General features: G+C 43.3%; 1 protein-coding gene across 1 annotated transcript in view; it reads right to left on the bottom strand.

Moving 5' to 3' along the window:
- Positions 1-13,756, bottom strand: part of CA10 (carbonic anhydrase 10) — a 453,082-nt gene extending 439,326 nt beyond the window's left edge. The window contains exon 1 of the mRNA XM_047080971.1: positions 13,615-13,756. Within this exon, the coding sequence (XP_046936927.1) occupies positions 13,615-13,756 (142 nt within the window). The remainder of the gene's footprint in view (positions 1-13,614) is intronic.
- Between the last annotated feature and the right edge of the window lie 213 nt (positions 13,757-13,969).

Raw genomic sequence — 13,969 nt, 5'->3', positions numbered from 1 at the left:
CCATATTCTGCTTCTCCTCTTGGTATGTTGAGAATTTCCTTCATCTTTAAAAGCTTTCCTGATACCCACCCAATGCCCCCAACATTGGTACCTGTCTTGACCTCTTTGGATTTCTCAGTCTTACTACATCACTCAGCAAAGTCCTTCCTGTATTATAGTTTTGTACTCCTGGAAGGAAATAATGATGTGTCGATTGCCTGCTATGCCTTCCAAATATTATTTTGCTACTCTAACTCATGATCCCAGTATCAACTGCTCCCTTGTCTAGACAGCCTAACTCTCTTTTGGTTCTCTGCAAAACTCAGACCTAACAGAGTCCCCCAAGAAGTCTGGTCTCAACAAGCCTAAGAATGGTCTAAGCCAGTGTTGGCATTCACAGTTAGCAGGACCTCTGGGATGCATACCGATGTCTTCCTGTAACAAGATACAGGCTGGAGCTAGGTCCCCTCCCCAACCCTGGTGGGTGCTGCAATGTAAACACGTCCCTGATTTTTGCAACACACACAGACCTGGATTCATGAGTACGTATACAAAAGTTCGTACTTCGTGAGCTGGGAAAGCACCATCTCTCTGTTCTCTGAGGCTCTCTCAAAAGGATCCTTGTATGAAAGGGTTACTTGAGCCCAATGTGACACTGTGTCAGCAGCAGAATCCAGCCAATCTTCTCTTAGAGTCAGTCAACCAAATCCTCAGATAATCTGCTGTATGCAGGACTTCACTGAAGCCCTACGTCAGCTGAAGGCACCACTAGAAAGGAGTGAAGGCTCTGGGGCTTGCTAGAACCTCAGACCTCATTCATCCGAGGGCGGGGGTGCCCTGATGATACCTCTAGCCTAATCCACAGGTTTTGAATGCCTTTCATTTTACCAATAAAAATTTATTGCTAATATCTCTTGTGCTAATCAACGTAACTTCTAGGCATAGATTTAGATATGGAGAGTTGACTGTTTGTCATGTCTTTGCCTTTGAACTGTTAACTCCCCATCAGTATCTCTCAAATGCTACCCTCTGCAGTGTGTATCCTTTTCCAGGACACTTCAAATGTTAGCTGCTTCCAGGATATGGGTAAAATCAACTTACACACACATAGCACAGGGTTTAAATAGGAATGCTCTAAAGTAACTTACACAGAAGTTAATAAATTCTTCCTCCCCACTCCATTTCCTCCCTTCCCTCTCTTCTTCTTCCCTCTCCCCCTCCTCCTCTGTCCCCCCCCTTCCTCTCTCCCTCCTTCTTGCTCTTTTTTTTTTCTTGGTAGTCCATACTGAAGAGTGATGGCATCATAAGAAAGGATCATATTTTGGAGTGTGGAGCATTTCACTAAAAATTAAAATCCACAGACAACTCTGTTCTCCAAAATCCCTCTTAGCCACACTGCCACTCGTGGCTCTCTTTTCCTGCATCCTGTTCCCTCCCTTAGGAAATTTCAAATTACTTTCCTATAGAATTCTGCCTCCTAACACAGCACTCATTTAGTCTTTAACTTGCAAACCCAAACACCAAGATTCTTAGGAAAAACAAAGGCTCTTGCAGGGCACAGAGACTGGCCTCATTCAAAGGCTATTTGTGGAACATCTTTAATGCCTTAAATGTGTCCTTGTGGCCTCCACCTCCCCCCACCCTGTTCCTATGCCGTATTTCTGAGCATTTCTCCAAAATAAATACAGTGTTTTCCTCAGGAAGAATGTTGGTAAATAAAATTTTCATCACTGCATTACAGATTTTCAGAATGAGAAATCATTCTTAATTATTAAAGTCTCAGGCAAAATCCAAAATGCATTTTATTCCAGATATGTACTCACCTACCCTCCATCTTTATGGAAGGCACTTACCCTTGATGCAAATATAATATAAATATTGCAGGGCTCTCCTGCATTAGATTTTTTTGTTGTTGTTGTTGTCTACATGCCTTCTTCATTTTTTTAAAAATCTCAGCTTTACTGAGGTATAACTGACAAATATCTAAAGTATATGTTGTGACGATGTGATATATACACATACATTGTGAAAGGATAACCTTCCATCTACTTAATTAACACAGACATCACGTCACATATTTATCTCTTTTTTCAGTGAGAACATTTAAGTTCTATTCTCTTAGCAAATTTCAGTTATACACTAGTGTTATCAACTATAGTCACCATGTTTTATTACATTTGATTCTCAGACCTTATTCATCTTACAGTTGGAAGTTTGTACCTTTTTACCAACCTTTCCTTATTTCCCCATTCCCCCCGCCCAGCTCCTAGCAACCACTTTCCTACTCTGTTTCTGAGTTTGGCTTTTGTTTTTGTTTTTGTTTTTATTTTTTTTCAATATATGAAATTTATTGTCAAATTGGTTTCCATTCAACACTCAGTGCTCATCCCAAAAGGTGCTCTCCTCAATACCCATCCCCCACCCTCCCCTCCCTCCACCCCCCATCAACCCTCAGTTTTGTTTTTGTTTTTAGATTCCACATATAAGCGATACCATGCAGTATTTGTCTTTCCCTATCTAGCTGATTTCTCTTAGCATAACGCATCCATGTGGTGACAAATGGCAGGATTTCTTTGTCATGGCTGAATGATATTTCTTTATGCACACACACATCTGTATCTCACATGTCTTTTTCCATTCATCTGTGGATGGACACAGTGTGTTTCCATGTCTCCGTTATTGTGAATAATGTTGTAATGAACCCGGGAGTGCAGATACAGCCTCCATATCTGTTTCATTTCCTTTGGACACATGCCCCAAAGCAGATTGTGGGACCATCCTCCTCATTTCCTTTTGTTGTCCCCGACTTTAAGTAGTTAGAATTGTAGCGCTCAGCCTACAGGGATCAGAAGACCTTGGAGAGATTTTGAAACTGCTCAAGAACATCTTAGATCTCCTAAATCAGTAACAGTGGGGCGACACCGAGAATCTGTGTTTTATAAAACCATCTTCAAAAGGAATTTTGGTGTCCAGCCCTGATTAAGCTCTTCACCCCCACGGAGGAACTTGACAAATGTCTTTGTGGGGGGCGCCAGAATACTGCTTCCTGTGGCGAGGTGGAGGCTTGAGGCTTCTGGTGACCTTACACACAACCCTGTCACTTGCTCCTGTAGTAACTTCTTCCTCATCACTTGCCCCGGTGTCCACAGCACAACCCACAGTGACAGCCATGTTTGTGCTCATCTGCATGTTCAGTAGTCATATCACTGGGGGTCACTCTGATTTCACTCTTGCGCCCCATCAGGGGGAGTTGGTCAGCCCCTTCCTACCGAGAGGGACTCATAAACCTGTCTGTGCCTGAGACTCTGACCCTTAAACTTGACCTTCGCTGGTTCCCCCTTTGGATGTATAACTGGAGTGTTGTAGTGTGACCATGTGAGCAGCTAGGTGCTGCCTGTATGGACTGTGGGGATTTCAGCCCGGAAGTTTTCCTTCAGCCACAGACCTGGGGACTACCCCTTGGTGAGCTCCTCGCATAGACAAGATGAAGAACGAAGGCTGGCTTGTTCCTTCTTCCACTGGTTCTAGTTCTACCATCCACCATCAGGGTTTCTCCTTACCCCCACCCGGAGGCCCGCCCCCGAGGCCCTGGGGGTGGTCAGGCTGACAACATACCAGCACACTGGCACGGGTGCCACATCAGACGTGAAATGTGTCCACGTGGGCTGGGAGCCAGCCCGAAGGAGTGACACAAGCTCAGGCCCGGGAGCCAGACTGATCTGGGTTCAAATCCCAGCTCTGTCACATCAAGCATTGTGGCCTTGGGCCAACAACCACACCTGACTGAGAGTCCATTTGCTACCTATAAAATGGAGGTAGTGACATAATAACTGCCTCAGGAGTCGAATGGAATGAAATAAGATGACCTGGGGTCCGTACGTCAGGCACGTAGCAGGTGCTCCTTCTTCCCTTGGCTCCCCTCACAGAGGAGGGCAGAGTCCACACCACACCACACCCCTGCCTTCTTTTTATCCTCCTTCTTCCAACAAGGGCACAGATAATAATTATTGGGAGAGCTCTGTCAAGCATCCATTCCCCCACCTCTGGATCCAACCTTATCCAAACTCTCAACCTTATCTTTCTTGTCTACCACTCTCTCAGTGACTTCAAATCGCTCTAAGGTGACAGACTCACGTGAGGCAAGTGTGGTGTCTGGGGTGCACAGTTTAAGGAGGCCCCCACTCCCGCACAATCCCAACAGCATGTGCTTCCTTACATCCGGCACGCTGGGTACCTCACTCTAGTCCTGACTTGCTGGGGATTTCATTGCCTCAACTACCATGTGCCACACTGAGGACAATCATTTCCTTTCTCCTGGTAGTTTAGATACAGTTTAGGTTAGTTAACAATAAAGCTTAGGCAACTTTTCTCACTGGGGTGAAGGTAAAAAAAATACAGGTTTCCAAGCCTCATGTCAGACATTTGAAAACAATTCAGCGCCCCCCACCCCACCCCACCCCACCTGACCTCAGGCTTCACATCAGACCCACCTCCAGGGATTCTGGTTCAAATGATCTGGAGTGGGGCCAAGTGGGTAATTTAAAAAAGCTTTTCAGGTGATTTTTATTGGTGATTAGGGTGAAGTCACCAGAATGGGATCAAAGAATATGCTCCCAAGAAATTCCTACACTCACTACAACTTAAAAATCCACTGGTGTCCTGTTGGGCACTCACACCAGCTCTGGAGCCAAACTCAGGTTCAAATCCTTACCCTTGCACTTGCTACCATAGTATCTTGAGTAAGGTACTTACCCATGTAAAATGGGTGGGTACCCCACTTTACCCACCTATAAAATGACAGTAGCAACAGTACCTGCCCCAAAAGTGTTTGTGGAATTAAACAAGATTTAAATCACTTAGCATAACTTAAGGCACATAGAAAATATCATTAAGTAGGGGCTATTATTATTATTAGCAGGTTATTAGCATTTGAAGCATTTATTTGGCTCTTACTGTGGGCAAGCAATGTATGTATGTGTGTGTACATATATATAAAATATATATAAATGGGGGTACCTGGGTGGCTCAGCTGGTTGAGTGTCCGACTTCAGCTCAGGTCATGATCTCACAGTTCAGGAGTCCGAGGCCCATATTGGGCTCAGTGCTGAGAGCTTGTCTGCACAAAGCCTGCTTCGGATCCTCTGTCCCCCTCTCTGTGCCCCTCCCCTGCTTATACTCTCTCAAAAATAAATAAAATAAATAAATTACATGAGCCAGTTACCTAATCCCCCTGTGCCTCTAGAAATCATAAACAGCGTCTATAGACTAAGTATATCATGAGGATCCAATGAAATATTGCATGTAAAGTGTTCAGCAGAGGCCTGGCACACAGTAAACGATCAATAAATTTCAGATGTTATAACTACAAATAGAACATCAATAAAAGATAATATTCTTTCACCACTTTTTAATTTTTTTTTTAATTTTTAAGTATTTATTTTTGAGATAGAGAGAGAAAGCACATGAGCGGGAAAGGTGCAGAGAGAGAGAGAGGGAGACACAGAATCCGAAGCAGGCTCCAGGCTCTGAGCTGTCAACACAGAGCTTGATGCAGGCCTCCAACTCACAAACCGTGAGATCATGAGCTGAGCTGAAGTTGGACGCTCAACTGACTGAACCACCCAGGCGCCTCATTCCTTTAGCATTTTCAATACAATTATTATTCAAGAAGACGGTCCAACTTGGCTCCTTAAACAAAGCCAAATGTCTTACTCATATTTATTTCTCCAGATTTTAGCCCAGTGGCTGGTCCTTGTCAGGAGTTCAACGCATGTTTCCCAAACATATGAATGAATGAATGAATGACCAGAGAATGTGCATGTGCCTTCACTCTCACACTGATCTTGCCCGTGTCCCAGGACTGTGAAAACCTCACTGACCAGGGGCCATTCATTTTGTTTCCAAATGCTGCCGACCTGCCCACAGTTCTAATCAAGAGCAGACCTGATTTATGCTGCCTGTGGAGTGAGCCAGGGAGGTGGAATCCTCCACCGCTGATTTGTTTATCGCTGAGTCCTTGAAAATTGAATAGGGAGGGAGAGGGAGGGATGAAGAATGAATTAAGAGCTACTCCCCATCACATTTGATAAGAGGTCCTTTCACTGTGGCGGAGTATAGCTTTGTGTTGTTGTTAATATGAAAACTCTACAGCTGTTACAAAAACACATGGCAAGTTCCATGCCTGTGTCTTTCACCTGACGGCCACCACGGCCCTGAGAGTGATGGAGGACAAGCCACCTGGATTTCAGGGGCTCGATTAATGAACTGTTACGGTCTATGCTATGACTCTGTAATACTCCTCGGTGAATGACTACAGTGTATAAAGCAGAATGCATTTCCCCCATTTAGTGGATATTGATTGAAGGGTTTGTTTTAAAACATTTAGGCTAACTTAGTTGTTTTATTTATTCATATCTGTACATTAATTGAAAGCTCAACAGCTCAGACAGATTGTATTAACTTGATCGCCCTCTACTGGCCATAAGATGGAGCACACACCTGGTTGTGACCAGGTCCTACAAAAGCGACAGCTATTTTTAGAAAGCAATGGGCTTTTAAACTCCAAAATACTTTCTATGGGTCAGTTATGAGTATAGTCGAGAGACCCAGCTACACTAAACCCCAAACTGTCTGCCTTATTTTTGAATATTCTGCTTCCTGAAAGGAGATGATCTTATATCATATGTTTGGTGATTAATGAAGAAACATGGCCAGGAGCCAGGAGACCTGAGTTCATAGAAATCAGTCTTCTCATCTGTGAAAGGAGCAGGTTGAGGTAAGACAAGCCCAAGGTTCCTTTTGAGTCTCTCCAACTGCTGTGGTATAGATGGCACACATGTACCCTGAGGTCTAGTCCTTATTCTAATGTTTACTCTTGGTGTAAAGTGAAAAAAAAAAAAAAGAGGGGATTAAATCTCTAGGGTTCCTTTGAATTCTGCCATGTTATTAACAAGTCATACTAATCTTAAGCACATATAAATGACTGGGAGAAATTTCCAGAGGATAATTCCAGTTAAATCCCTTTGTGTTTTTGTATTTGTGGGGTTTTTTTTCCTATGAATATTCCCCGGAAAATACAGGGTTTATCCCTTACAGAAACACTTACACCTGTCACTGAAATGACTGTATCTCATGAACAGTCTGAATAAACCCTAACATTTTTATTGTATAGAAGATAGGGGAGGGAAAAAATTCAGACACTAGATTGTAGGCACAGGTTTTCATAAATTGAAAATATGACATGAAGAGGCCCTTTCAAGTCCAAGGAAGAAGAGCCACCTCTGAGTATTTGGAGACACTTGGGAAAAAACAAACTGGACTACCTCCCTCTACCAAGCAGACCTGTAATGTGGTCGGCAGGCAAGCTTTTGCTTCCCTCACTTTGTGCTGGACTCCTCAGCCCCTGGTCACCGTTCAGAGGAGACAGCTGCTCAGGCAAAGTGAGCATGATGTGATGCTCCATCCTTGAAACAAACACTGAGAGCATTTAAGAAAGTCAGAGTGAAGCAATGCTGGAAGAAGGTCTTTTTCTATCATGGGCAAAACAGAAAATGCCACCTAAATCAGCATGAAATCGATCGACCTAGCAGTGATCTGGCCTAGATAAAATGCACCAAGCTTCAAGAACTAAAAACAAAAATCATAATTCCCTTGCATCTAATTAGCCATTTATCTGACTGGGCACTTTCAAATGCATACTTCGACTTGCTTCTTAAAACAACCCTGGAAGGGGCAGGCAGGAGCATTATTACGCCCATTTCGTAGATGAAACTGGAAAGCATATGCACCTTGCCTATAAAGCCAAATCGCACAAACGATAAGCACAATCTTTAGATATTCAAAATCATGCTCTAATAGATTTGTTTAGGAAAATACGCAAGTCATTCCAAAGATGTTAGGATTATATGCATGTATGTATGCATGTATGCATCTCCTTTTCCAAGGAGAGCAAAGGAGAAGCAAACCATTGATTCCCAGGGGAAAACCAGAGTCACAGAGCTGGGACAGGAAGTCTTTGAGTTTGACTGTGCACTGATGTCTCCAAATCAAGAGTTCTCTTCAATGTGAAGATCACCTTGAACGTTGACTGAGCACCTAAAAGGGACTGAGTGGGAAACACGGCTTCCCTTCCAAGTTCACTGCCTGGTTGGGGAACAAGCTATGCAGATGAATGCAGATTAAATTCTGTTTCCCATGCGGCTTGTGGACAATATGGCAGCTATTAGTTCCCAGGGGTTGGAAAACAATGGAGAGGAAGCTTTGTGCAGGTCACGTCCAATCCCACAAGCAAGTCTTTAAAAAAATCTATCAGCTCTAGCTCAAAATACGTCCCAAATCTCCTCATTCTCTGCATCTCTACTATCACCATACCAGGCTAGTGGTCTAAAACGTGGGAATAGGACCACGGAAGGTATGTTTCATGACTTTTAGGTGGCCAATGTCAGAGACATGAGCATCAAAGAGGGGTCCTCTGCCAATGTATTTAAAAAACCTAACCCCCTCTTCCTGTCATCTCTGGAATCAGGAGATAACATGCCCCATGTCTCCTTTGATGTCATGCTCACAAAGTTTTATCTGCAACAGGCTGATGCAGGAGTTCATACGACATAACTATGTGTGTTCATACCTTCTCAATCTCATCCGCATGACTATTCTGCAAGTACAAAGCTTAAAATATACCAGACTAGACACCAGTGTGAGTCCAGTTGGAAAAATTCAGACATCAGCATGATCTCTGTGCAAGCATGTGACAAAATCTCCACAGTCACGCTTTTCATCTGGATATGAGCTTTCCTCTCCCCCTAACCTTTCTTGCATCTCTCTGATAATATTTTTGCATTTTCTTTCTCTGTCTATTGAACTCAGGCTCCTGTGGGTAGAAAACATGCATGACCACGTCTCTTACCCTACTCAGGCAGTCAGATTCAGCGAGGTCTATAGAGTCTGAAAGACCTGTCCCAGGAAGCTGCTTCTCCTACCTGTGGAAACTGGAGCCCTTAATTAACCTCTTTGAGCCTCAATTCCAACAGCAAAATGGTAGTTTTAAAGATCAAATGAGCTAATACTTGTGAATTGCCTAGGCAATGCCTTGTCCCTAGTAACTGAGGCAATGCTCTGTGCCTTGAGTTAGGCTCCCTGGAGGAAAAATCTGAGATGAGGATATGGCTTAAGGATATGGCTTCATTGAAGGAGAGATCTCAGGAAGAAGGGAAAGCAAGATAGAGCAGGAAGAGAAGCTTTGCCGAAATCTAGCTCCAGCCTGATCTCAGGGGGAGCTCTGGAGGATAAATTGCACCAAAGTCTTGGATCCAACATGGATCCAATCCAAATCAACTTGGATCCAGTGCTTTGTACCCTCCCCCCATCCACATCCATCAGTCATCGGCTATGGGCTGTCCCCTTGAGGGCAGAGGAAGTCAGATCCTCTTCTCCAGGGCCAGGCAGTTCCCCTTTGGCTGAGGATAATTCTCTGGAGAAGAGGGCACCTGTGGGCTGACAGCAGCCAATATTCACAGCAACTGTGTAAGAGAAATCTGGGCAGGGCATCAACAGCACCCACTACACTATTATTATCAATTTATATCATCCCATGTCTAGATCTGTGCTTTTGATATGACAGGGATTCAATAAACGGTTATTGCAATGAATTAAATGAAAGGCTCCAAACCATGGAGAGCATGCCAAACCAGCACGAGTTGCTCAAGCCTCATCCATGGGTCCACGAGCTTTGGAGACAGCTCTCACGCGTCTTCCCCCTCGCTGGCCCTCATAATTACCAAGACTACGCAAGATTGTAGCAGGTCCCTAAGTTCCTTGGCACACTGATTACGGCTAAAGCTAACTTAACCGTGAATTTCCTTGCTTTATACTTGTTTCAGAGATTTTTTTTCTGGCGTTAATTACACCTATGCTTACATCCAAATATTTCATTGTGATGCAGATTATACTTGTAAGTGCATGAATTATTCTTCGAAGGCAAAAGGAATTAATAATGTTTCACCACTCACTGTGACATGTTTCCAAGCACGTAAGTGACAGATGCGTTTTTAAATGATGCACTTTCTCGTCTCCTTGACATGCAAGGACCCAGATTTAAAGAGATAGAAGATGTAAAGGCAGTGCCTTCTGGATCTACTGATGTCATGCCTGGATTTCCATCCCCATCAGCAAATGCATGAATAAGTAATGTGCTCAGGTCCCAGTACCTGCTCAGATTAGATTGTATCAGCAGCCGTACACTCTAAAACACCATTAAAACAAATCCCCAAACACCCAGGGAGTGGAGGGGAGAGGAGGGCAGAGATGGGCTGGTCACTGATAGGAGGGGGGGGAAAGCATTTTGTAAATCATGAAGTGCTCTATAAAGGTCAGTTATTAGTATTATATTAATACTTTTACCATCAACCTTATGTTCGGTACTCAGCAAATCCTCTAACCCCACATTTCCTACTGAATCAATCAGTCCCTGGCAGAGATTTTGCTTCTGTTCCAGTGATTAGGGACAAATTAAAAGGAGCCCATCCAGGTTGAGTGACCAGCTCTTTTCGTACACTTTCATCTGATACTCTCTCTATTGGTAGGGATCAAACTGAATTCAGAAAATAATTCTCAGTACGTGCTAGACGAGCCTTAATGCTGAGTAGCCTCTGGGTATCATATGGAAAGGGAATGGGGATTCTAGAGACAATCATCACCATCATGACCTCAAGGAAATGAATGCCCAACAACCAGGTGTTGAGTTTGGGAAACAACTAGACCTACTGCTCTGATTCACCAGACTTCATTGTAGTTCTTTCAGGACCACAGGGTATTTGAGAAAGGAAGAAAAAGGAAAAAAAACAACACCCACTTTTTGGCACAGATAATCCACAAAATAATCAATCCCTCAATTACATATACATGTGAATTCACAGTAATGGAAAAAATGGTCTGGTGGGGGCAGGGGGTAGGCAGACTCTGGAAGGGCAAACAGTTGAGCTCTAGAGTAGGGGTTGGCAAACTATTGGCCAAATCTGGCCCTTTGTCTGTTTTTGTAAATCAAGTTTTATTGGAACACAGTGATGCCCATTCATTTACATATTCTCTAGACTGTTTTTACTCTACAACAGAAAAGCTAAGGAGGTGAGGCCATCTTGGCCCACAACGCCAAAAATATATTCACTATTTGGCCCTTTCCAGAAAATGTTTGCTGAATCCTTGCTCTACCGTCAGACTTCTTGGGATTAAACTCTATCACTTACTTATTCATTGTGTTACCTTAAGCAAGTTCCTCAGTCTCATCATGAGGAAACGAACACTACCTACCACATAAGGTTGATATAAAGAATGAATTAAAACTTTCAAGACACCTAGAACAGTGTCTAGCATATATTAATGAGAATCAATAACTGGTGGCCACTGTTATTATAAACAGCAAGATCAAACCTCCTCCTTCTCCCCAGATATGTCATTGGCTCTTCTGCCCAAAAGACCACCTAGACACCTTGCTTCCTTTTCTCGTGCAGAAATTTGGAATTTCTTTCAGACACAACTTACTATGAATGCAAATGGATCACCCTCTAGGTATTCCATAACAGCCATTCAGAGAGGAAATAATTTTTTTCCCTTTCTTCAGTTTATTTCCATAAGAGACATCCAGTCCAAAGCTCATGCAGAGATTTGAAACCTCCTTCCTCTGTCTGCTACTAAAATATTCAATCATCAGTCTGACAACTGATAAAATAACAGTTTGCTTTCCCAACTAATAGCCTCTCTTCTCACCTTTAAAATCAGTCAGGGGCTCTAAAGATATTGTATAATCAAGGGACTATGGCTTAAAACACCAACCCCCAATTCCTAAGAGAGTTTATTAGCATGTACAGATTAGCTGCTCAAAATGCACAGAGGGCCCCGCCTCTGTAAAGCAGGAATGCAAAGGAGGAGGTAAACTTAGTACCAGTTGTGAATAACCCATCTCCTTGAAAAACACAGATGGACGAGTAGATGACTCCTTCCTCTCTTTTTCTCTCCTGCTTTTCTGTGACACCTTTCTCTCTCTCTCTTTCTCTCATTTTCTTTCTACCTCTCCTTCTGGAAGTTTTCAATAATAAAAAGATCAGTGTTGGGAAGTAAAAAAATTACACTGATACCCAGGTACTGCCCTGGGGACCACAGGAAAAACCCATGAGTTTTAACTCCTGTCCTAGGGAGTTAGTACTTCCTTTGGGAAGACAAGACAAGCCCATGAAAAGCTAAATAGCAATTAATGAGTTCAATGACAGTACAACAACAGAAAATATATTGCCACGTAATAAGGAATTAGTTGCTAAACGCTTTCTTTAGATAGTGAACATTATAGAAACTTTAGAAGAGAATAAGATCCACATGACATGTGAATTTGAAATCCAAAACAGGAGAGAATGGCCCTCCTACTTCCTCCTACTCAAAGAAGATGAAATGCCAAAGTTAAATACGTATTTACATTTCAAGTGAGTAATTTAAGGTGTTTTAGTTTAAAATGAACATTAATTAACTAGCTTCCCCAGCTAACAACGTGTGTGAAGGAGCCACTGAACACTGTTTTCTAACTTCCATTGGAATGTTTTTGGCATAGGTTGGACCAAGTGGTGTAGATAGAAATCAAGATGCATTATACAGAGGGGCTTTAGGTGAGGGAAGATGCGATGGGGTCCTGAACAGTGTTAGAAGACCCAAATGCTGAAGGAACACAGCAGAACTCAGGGGAGCGCCTCCCCAGAGTCAGCATGAATGAGCATGTGTGGCTGAATTCTAGAACGTTCTAGAAAGACCAAGCCCTGAACAGTGTCAAAAGACCCAAAAGCTGAAGGAATGTAGAACTCAGGGGAGCACCTCCCCAGAGTCAGCATGAATGAGCATGGGTGGCTGAATTCTAGAATGTTCTAGAAAGACCAAGCTGAAACCTGTGAGCAAGGCTGATGGATGAAGCTTCTCTACTGCATTTACCAATTCACTGTAGGTATACTTATTTCCCAGTTTGGGAAAGGTGTTTATTCCCAGACCTGTCACCAAATTCCAGTTTAACCACATACTCAGATCTCCATTTCTTTTGAACCACTGAAGTTGTAATTTGAGTGTTTAGATGACATGCTTACATAAACTCTATAGCACAGTGGTGAAGAATGTGGCTACAAAAGCAAAGCGTCTTAGTTCAAGCCCCAGGTCTGCCACTTTAATCTTGAGCAAGGTGCTTACCCCAATGGGGAGGATGATACTACTGAATTCACAGTGTGTCACTAGGGTCAAGTGAATTTGTACATGTGGGCCTTTTAAAACCATCCCTGGTACAGACAGCCTAATAAGTATAATCTGCCATACCCTTGTCATTGTCTTTGTTACTTAACCTTCCAGCCAGAGGGGCAGTCTTCCCTCCTTCTCTGGAATGAACACGGGCCCTACAAAGGGGGACAATCAAGTCTGAGTTTATTTGGTAGCCCTCTTTCTGGCCCTGTGTGTATCTTTCTCCAACCCTGGTTCCACCCAGAGGACTTAATTTTAGTAACTTGATTCTAACTTTCTTATTCCTCCTATCCTGAGTTCAACGTACCCCATTTTCTCTGCTGGGTTCCCTTTGTGTTGACCCGTGTCAGTCATTCTTAGACCTGGATGCAGTCTTACATCCAGGCCCCCTCCTGCTGCTGGGTCCCTCCAATGCTATGTTCTTCTCGCTCTCGGGATCTTTTCTATGGCAGGACCACTCGAGTGATGACTGCATGTCTACCTGGATATCTTCCACTGTCCTGTTGAGACCTTCCCCCATCACCAGCTATGGCTCCAAGAATCTGACTGGTTTCAACATTTTGCATTTGTGGTTTGGCATCTAATCCACTCAAGTTCTGTTAGTGTTTCCTTATGGCAAGTATCCTCAAAAGGCTGGGTCATCAACTGTTCTTCAGACATTATGGCAAAGGCCATAATGAGTTTCTTCCAGGCACTCTCAAAGGATTCACCTTCTCCACATTACCTCTTGTTC

The sequence above is a fragment of the Lynx rufus genome, unplaced genomic scaffold (assembly GCF_022079265.1).
Source record: "Lynx rufus isolate CCGP_SWC_20201006 ecotype Redwood Valley unplaced genomic scaffold, mLynRuf1.p SCAF_18, whole genome shotgun sequence".
NCBI lineage: Eukaryota > Metazoa > Chordata > Mammalia > Carnivora > Felidae > Lynx > Lynx rufus.
This window is presented reverse-complemented; position numbering and strand designations above follow the sequence as displayed.